The sequence below is a fragment of the Pygoscelis adeliae genome, unplaced genomic scaffold (assembly GCF_000699105.1).
Source record: "Pygoscelis adeliae isolate BGI_AS28 unplaced genomic scaffold, ASM69910v1 Scaffold34, whole genome shotgun sequence".
Taxonomy (NCBI): Eukaryota; Metazoa; Chordata; class Aves; order Sphenisciformes; family Spheniscidae; genus Pygoscelis; species Pygoscelis adeliae.
The window spans coordinates 3,683,718-3,692,308 of record NW_008824658.1 but is presented as its reverse complement, the minus strand read 5'-3'; the positions used below and the strand labels follow the sequence as shown (position 1 = coordinate 3,692,308).

The 8,591-nt window shown below is 47.9% G+C and overlaps 1 protein-coding gene across 1 annotated transcript in view; it reads right to left on the bottom strand.

Annotated features, from left to right (window-relative positions):
* KLHL3 (kelch-like family member 3) overlaps positions 1 to 8,591 on the bottom strand; it is a 41,912-nt gene that overhangs the window by 4,280 nt on the left and 29,041 nt on the right. The window contains exons 9-14 of the mRNA XM_009322694.1: positions 7,850 to 8,047; positions 7,162 to 7,263; positions 4,312 to 4,440; positions 667 to 807; positions 307 to 450; positions 1 to 49 (exon numbers count right to left, since the gene is read on the bottom strand). The exon at positions 1 to 49 is cut by the window's left edge and continues 4,280 nt beyond it. Coding sequence (XP_009320969.1) covers positions 21 to 49; positions 307 to 450; positions 667 to 807; positions 4,312 to 4,440; positions 7,162 to 7,263; positions 7,850 to 8,047 — 743 coding nt within the window. The 3' untranslated portion in view covers positions 1 to 20. The remainder of the gene's footprint in view (positions 50 to 306; positions 451 to 666; positions 808 to 4,311; positions 4,441 to 7,161; positions 7,264 to 7,849; positions 8,048 to 8,591) is intronic.

Here is an 8,591-nt window from a genome sequence, read left to right as displayed (position 1 = left end):
CGCATTGGCTTGACCATGTGTCACAACGGTTTGTGAATCACAGCCACACCTGTTGTAAGAATGGACAGACAGACACAGTTATCATAGGAGAAACTCTTGGCTTGCGATGTGGCTAAGATCACCCTGCTAAGCCAAAGACCAGCAACGGGCTAGCAGAGAGAGAGGTGTCTACTAATTCTGTGACAGGTTCCTCTACTGAAAGCCACATAAAATATACAAAAATATAAGATTAAAGCTTCAGGAGGCAGAGCCCTCTAAGTTTATGAATGACCCCAGCTGTTGCCAGCTCTCCCACTGACTATATACCTGCGTAACTTCTCCCCGTGCTCATGCTGGTTGGTAATAATGTCCACTTGTCCGTGATGGGGTTGTAGTATTCCACCGAGGCCAAATTACAGGAACCATCATCTCCTCCCACCACGTAGAGGAGGCCATTCACTGCACACACACCTCAAAGCAGAGCACAGATGGTTAGACATGGGCTAACTCATCCCCCATGACACGTCATCTGCCACGTTCCAATTCATTCCCAAGCAGATACCTCATCTTCCATTTTTATCACTTTCTTACAATATTGATCACTTACATCACTAGCACATTAGCCGCAGCATTAAAAACACACAGACAACTGCAACCAAACACCACAGAAAGGCTTATTGTGGTTACCTGCATTTCTTCTACACATATTCATGTCTGCTACTTGCTTCCAGGTGTTTGTTCCTGGATCATAGACTTCCACACTCTTCCTTACTAAGGGACCATCGTGCCCCCCCGTAGCATACAGCAGCCCACTCAGAACACCGACACCTGCCAAACAGAGCCCAGCGTTAGCCAAACATCCAGGGGAAAGGGTTGCATGTCCCTGGGTCTTCTACTGGGTATTGCCTTGGCCTCTCCAAGGCATTTCCAAAACATGGGCCACATGTGCCTCAAGATCACCTGGGACATAGTCAAGTCTCCATCCAACCACCACGTGACACTACAGCAGACCTGCACAGTAACGCCTGGCAGATGTCCTATCTTTCAGGGCTGTGCCCCTTCTCAGGTAGATCTCGGTCTATCTGAGATCAGTAGTCTAGTCCCACGACATTCGTCTGCCTTTATTCAATCTCTTTGGACTGACTTGTCCTCTCTTCCCTTTACCTCCCTGACTGCTGCATCCCACCCCACCTTGTCCCTATCTGCCTTATCTTTTCTGCCACAGGACCCTTTGCTTTTAGCTTGATTCCCACTTCCAAGAGCTTTATTTTTGCTTTTCCTGTTGCCTTTGTGCCACATGGCTTCATCCCTTGGACACTCTTCCTCTTCTCAGCAACTTACTGTCTCCAGTTGTTGCGGTTGCCACTGGGTTCCTCTCCCACCACTCCCACCCCCAAACACGGCAGCAGCACTTGCACAGACAAGGTGCCTCCAAGGCCACCTTCCCAGCCACTTTTGCAAGCCCCTGGCTCAATCTCTGGGAATGATAGGGATCTGAAGGGTGCTTCTGCCTAATATGAAGTAAATCAATTAATTAAAATGTTCACCAATCCGTGAGAGTTAAAACTTCCAGCAACGTATCTTCGTTAATAGGTTCAAAGGCCTCTATTAAAATTAACAAGGTGGGATGTTAGTAAAACAGAAACATAGATCTGAATTCCATCATTTCAACCACGAGCATTTACCAGCAGGACGGCCCTCGTGCCCTGAAGATGGACTCGTGCTGACGACCGAGGGAAAGGCACAGAGCCGGAAAGGCGTGCACAGGGAGGAGAGGGGCCCTGCCAGCGTAAAACTGATGGGTTTTCAAGTTGGCCCCTGTGCAAATACCTTTCCTGTTTGCCACGTGCAGCACAGGGAAAGGAGAGCACAGGAGCAGCGCTGCCATGGTGAGCCAGAGAGCAGGCACCATTCGGGCTCGGCAGCTCCCGTGCTGCGGGAACACCTCCTGGTGGTGTGTCACATCCCAAAAATGCGATGTGTCACATTGCTCCGAGTCTTGCCATGGTCAGCAGGAGCACCGACCACAGCAGCCGCTGTGCTCCACCTGCAGGACGACAACACAAGGCAGGGAGGGAAAACATCTGAGCATTATTACTCCCTCTCACCCAAAAACAGGCCAGCACCTAACTGAGACTGGCTGATGAATTAAAACTCCAGCAGGCACACCACCATTTGGGGGACAGGAATGCTGCCGGCATGTCTACCACCATCACCTCTCTCTTCTCCAGATTTTCTTAACTTGCTGCTGCTGGGTTTGACTTTGACCAGCCGTCTCCCACTGCATCAAGAGGTGTTGAAATCCCAACATGACATCGGGATTCATGGTTCATCTCTGGAAAACACTGGTAATTAATGTCTAACTGCCATAAATATCCACCTTACTGGGTGAAATTCTCAGTCTGGTTGAGGTACTCCAACGTGCACCATCTAAGAAGAGCAGAACACGTCCCAGTATACATCCTGGCCCCAGAGCTGGCGCCTCCCAGTTGACTGGGGAATGGGAACGCATTTAACTGGTGAGGAAAGCCTACTGCATCTGAGCCCAGCAGCCTGGGTTTGCAGCACCTTAGCATTTGACTATACTCAGCTGTTAAGCAAAAATTTTACACTTTTAAGAAATAATTTAATTAGTAGACTAATTTAAGCAAGTAGGAGAGTAAAAGAGTCGGAAACATTCTAAGGCTTCTCCATCTAAAACTGCCTCCCTGTGCGGCAAAACAGGGCACACATGGATGGGACGTCCCTGCCAGGAGGGGAAAGCCCAGCAAACCCAGGACTGCCAGCGCCCGCACATCCACACAGCCCCACTGCCTGGATTGGGGTCACCCCGGGGACTTGGGGACACCCGTCCTCACCTCCGCTAGATGTCAGCATCGGGACGGCAATGCCGGCAGCTCTGAGCATGGTTTCATTTATGGAGCTGTACGATAGATCATGCTGCAGCACCACTTGTGATGAGTGGCACCGGCCAGTCCCTTCCCCGGTGCCTGCTGGAGGGGCACCTGGGTGACAACCAGAACTTGAGGAGCTCAGCTTTCAGGTTGGGAACAGAAAATTGCAAGGCTATTTGGCAGGCAAGCAAGAGCATTCCTAATACTGGACTTGCCACATGGAGATGTACTTGCAAAGCAGTGCTCAGAGCAGAGTGTTTCAAACAAAGATGACTCACTAAAATCCATCTCACTACAGGCACAAACTGTTTTGCTGTGTTTCAACATGCTGCCAACAACGCGAGATACTCGTTCTGTTCTATAAGGTTGCATTGGGCTAGGTTTAAGCATCAAGCAGATACTAAAAACCTCTTCAACTGAATTCAAGCCAACAGTGTGTGACCATACCTACTTCACCTGGAGTTATGGAAAGGTATTAGAGCAAGGAAAGAAAGATGGTGTGTAGAGAGCAGTCTCCCGACCACCCAGTTCCGAATGAAATTCCCACGGCAGCTTAACCTGCAGGGTTATTTCAGCCCGCACGCAAAGGGCAGCCCCTGGGCTTGGCTACCTCTGGTAACTGCCACTGTGGCTGTTGTAAAGCAAGAACTGCACAGTTTGACATCAGGGAGGACCCACTGCACACACTGAGCAATAGGACCAATACGGACACGTTCCCTTTCATCTGAAGATGATTTTAAATGCAATGAATAAGAGCTTTTATCCCTTTCAGAGAGGAACAGCCACGGAGAGGACAAGTGCCTACCTGGCCTAACATCACACAGTAAGTCAGAAACCATCAAGACTAGAATATAATCCCTTTTTAACATGTCCTTTCCTCTAATCCTCCAGATCACCAACTCTTGCCAGCAAAAGGTACACTAAAATCTAGCTTAGCAGGGGCAATCTGAGATGAATTTTGTTACTTTGACTTGGTCTGCACATCACCCAGTGCAGATGTGCTTTGTGCTGCAAAGCACCCACTGGATGCTTGCAGAGAAGATCCAAACAGAAAATCCATCTGACAACCCCCAAATGATAGGAGAGAAGGAGAACGCAGCTTGGCTTTCCAGTCCCCGGCTGAGCCTGCAGCTGGTGATTTGGAAAGATAACTCTTTGCTTACAAGTGAGATGCATCTGTTAGCAAGGCTACTTAGAAACACTGAACGTTATTTCATTAACCCAGAAATTAATTTCAAATTGGCAGATTTTAACAAAGTCAGGAGAGCTGCTGAGAGCTTCCAAGCAATTACGGTTTCTCCCCTCATGGGAAGAAGGGGAAAATAACAGGTTGCACTTGCCAGCCAGGCAATGCCAAAACACACTTCTCCTTCCTTTCCGTGAGCAGAGGAGAACCTAGCGATCATCCACTCTTAAGAACACATCTCGGAGCCAGTACCTGCACCGCTGCGTCGAGTGCTCATGTCGGCTACATAGGTCCACTCGTTCGTGGCTGGGTTATACTGCTCGACGGTACTAAGGCACTGACGGGACGCTCCATCGTAACCCCCCACAGCATAGAGCTTACCTAGAAGAGACACACGTTGGCATCAGCATTACGGCTACGACTGATTTACGTTACCATCACGCCTGACGGCCCCAGGTAAGGACAGACCCCGGCTGAGGGAGGCCTTGGGAGATGTGCCTAAACCTGCTGGGATGTCTGGGGAAAATCCTACCAAAAGGATGCGAAGGAAACTCGCAGACAGGCAGGATTGTTTTTAAAGCTGTTAAAGCTGTCAACTAAGACAAGGTAATACACGACACAACAGCTTAATGAAAAGCCAAAAGCCCAGAGGGTTTTCCAAATGACTTGTTGGCCCAGGAGAAGAGGTAACATCAAAGCACGTTCTGCCGATTGTTTCCTCCTGTTCAGATGCCACAAGGCAAAATGTGCTGTCAAAGGTCAATACTGTACATTAATTACAATATCACATGAGCAATAAATATGCAATAGCCTCTTATGTTAATATAATACCTGCATGGAAACCTAGACCTGGTTTTGAAGAACCTGGGCCAAATCAAAACAAACCAATGCTGCTAGCACAGCTGAGGCCAGCCTGCTCACTCACACCAAGTGATCACAACACAGAAGATACCACAGGAGACCCTCACAGCATGGTATATCTGTCCCTCCCTGCCTCAACTCAAAGCTGGACAGCATACACCTAGAGAGACTGGAAAAACACAGTCAGATGTCACAGGACTACACCATACATGAAACAAGGCTAATGCTCCACCGCGTTCACAGACCTGACTGATAATCTCTCCTTATCTCCCTGTATCATCTATCAGCTCATTTTGCATTTAGGCAGTAAACTCTCTAGGCAGAGAGGGCTTCTTTGTGTTTCTTTACTAGATCACCTAGCACAAAGGCGTTCTGGTTCTAGACCAGGCCTCCTAGACATTGCAACAACCAACCATTAATAAAGTTCAACAAATATGCAGGAAAATTCTAACCCAAATTTTTGGACAAAACCCATGAATAAGACCAATTTTCAGTCCATAACAGCAGAGCCTGGCCACAAATGAGCTATGCAATTCTTTATCACAAGACTCCCACCAGCAGTTATCTATACTCTCAGTCTTTTTCCATCCTCCTGTTTCCTTGATGTTGGCAAGGCTCAAAGAACAGGCCAGCTCTTTTCTTTCTCATGGTCCTGCCTCTGACCCCTGTTCTCCCCCTCAGCTCCACTCATACCTTCCTCAGGCTGTGATCATTAGGAGAGGTTTGCAAGGATCAGGTTTACAACTGCGCTCCTTCTGCATCTTCCTGTCTCTATAAACATTCCGAACTCTTATTCGCGCTGTTGGTTCTGGTGTTAGTCAATGAATCAAGGCAAGAGTGCCGGACAGAGCAAGACAAGATAAAGTCCCCTGGCTGGCATCAATTACTAGATATTTTCAGTACCCACAGACATCAGATCAATCTTCATCACATTCAGATGAACACTGTGGATTAACTGCAGGCTGCAGCTTGCTCCCTACACCAATATGATGAGCTCTTCTTCCCCATCACATGCCCTCATTTTATTTTATTTTTTTTATCGTGGACTCCAACATGTGCAACACTTATCTGCACTTCTCAAACAAAGCAAAGGAAAAGGATTTCATATGTCTCCAGTAGAAAACCTATCCATAGAAATGCATCTCTCGGGTACGTACTTAATATTTGTTCCACATTCAAATGACTGACCCACTTCAGCAAATCCCACTGACTACCAGCAGCCCAGCACTTCACAAGCACAGCCAATTTTGAAGGAGATGCTTCTGAAATATGCAAATTCAGCACAACCACCATTATTTATTCTGACTTTATCTCCCTCCCTCTTCTCACATAAACACATTTCACATACATAAACACATTTCATGTATCTCCCGTGCACACAGGTCAAACCAAGCCACTTCAAAGCGCGGTTTATAACAAGGCTTGTGCCAGCGGCTGCTCCGCACTGTACTAATTAGAAACTGCTACACCACGCTAAAGACAAGGTCAAATAAAACCTTTCACTTGCTTCAGAATTGATTTTGCTAAAGGAAGAAAAGGTTCCTAGTCAAGCCGTTCTTTCTCCTGGATCCAAACCAAGATGCTCAGTTCCAGCTCACTTGAGTTTGGTGCTGACACATAGGTGCCAACAGCCACCGCGATCGCTCCGAGCACCCTCTCCACCCACCTCGCCTGCCTCGCTCCCACGCTGCCGCAGCACCAGCGTTTGCTGTCGTCAGTCCCTGCTCATTTACGAACCAGAGCAAATCACGCCGTGTGTGCCGGCAGGCCTGATGTCAATAAACACAGGTTTTAGTATTCCTGTCAAACCATCAGCTTGGGGCTGCGGGATGAACTATGCTCCTGTTTCTCTCGCCGAGCAGATCTTCTGTGATGGGTACTCCATCCACGCAATGTCTGCTGATGGCAACACCGCACAATACCATTTGCTTTCATCGGCCAGAAGCAGCCCAGGAAGAATAAGGATTCAAAGACACCTGCACACACCTAATAGCATTCACAGGAGGCATGGGCTGCTCTGATATGGGCCTGAGGCTCTTGGAAAGCTACACCTGATTTTTCACTAAGATAAAGAGGAGACTAGAAAAAGCTGCAGCGATTACGCCATATAACATAAATCTTTACCAACTAAAGATAGTCTAGAGAACAGTTCCTGCAGTTCCTCCTATTGCACTTAACCATTCAGGCTTCTGTTTGACACAGTAACATTTGCTTGATGGAAATGGCTACTGATTTTCTTACCCTCCACAACTCCAACTCCAACACTGCTTCTTCTTGTGTTCATGGGAGCCACAAAAAACCACTCATTGGTTTTATAGCTATAGGCCTCAACTGATGCCAGACCTAGTTAAAAAGGGGATACACAGGTTTTCTAATTAAAAAAAAAGAGAAGAAAAAAAGATTGGTGTTGCACTTTCATCTGCCTTCCACCTCCTCCCAAGCCCGTAATTCCCCCCACACTCCTGCAACCCAATTTTCTAGTCCCTTGCCTTTCAGGCTGGGGCCAGCATGTCAATGCCACTTCTTCAGCAGCTGGAAAAATTGTTACCCCATGGCTTCTGCCCTGGGACTGCTGTCCCCCTCCAATGTGCTGGGGACACCAAGGAGGAGCAGAGTCCAGATTCCAAGCCCAAAAGTCCCACATCCTTTCAAGCATTACAAAATGTCCTTGCAAAGGTTTAAAAATTCCCCCAGACCCTGTCGCATTGTACTCATCACTAGCTGATAGTGAGACACTCTGCAATTACTGATGGGTCATAATGTGCATGTGGTCAGTTACAACATGCAGTAAACCCAATCTCTGGCTCTTTCTCTACAAAATCATAGAGGAAGGACGCAGGAACCTCACTAAAGCTCTGCAGTCTTTGCAGGGGTCTCTGAAAACATTTTTTTGGGTCAGGCACTGCCTGGTTTTTGCTCAGTCACCTACCGGTGCTGCCATCAAAGCCGCCCACTGCATACAGGAGATCATTGAGCACAGCTGCGCCTAAAGTGCTTCGTCTTTCCTGCATGCTGGCTATGGACGTCCACTGGTCCTTCACGCCATCGTACACATCAACCGTCCGTACCCTTAAAGATCCGTTAAAGCCCCCGACAGCATAAACATTGCCAGCCATAAATACCACACCTGATAAAAGAGGAGAGAGATTTTACGGAGGTCTACAAACAGCTTGCGAAGCGAGTATCATCAGGCGTCTGTCGAGGTAAGACAGCAGGGAAGAGCAGAACGTGGGCAAGTCTTTGGCATTTTCTGCAGATTAAGAGCATTGGAGCCAAGTATGATAAAACATACGTGTCATATGGGAAGTGAAATGCACACAAATACACACAACATAAGGCACAGATGGATTTCACACCTGAATGAATAATTTTCTGAGGCAGAGAGGACACCAAATGGTGATCCACATACACAACCCTCTCAGATGTCTTCAGAGGAACACTCCCAACTTACAGATCTGCTTCAGCACCAAGAGGGCCTGACTCAGACCCTTTGATTTTCACTAGTAAACCAGCATGGAAAACTGAATCCCTGTGGGCTGCCAGGCCAGCGGGATGGGAGGAGGAGGGGAAACACTGATGGAGCAGCAGCCAGGAGAGAGACATAATGAAGGGGAGACAGTGGCTATGGAGGGCAGACAGGCAGGAGCAACACCTCTAGAGAGCAGGGCATC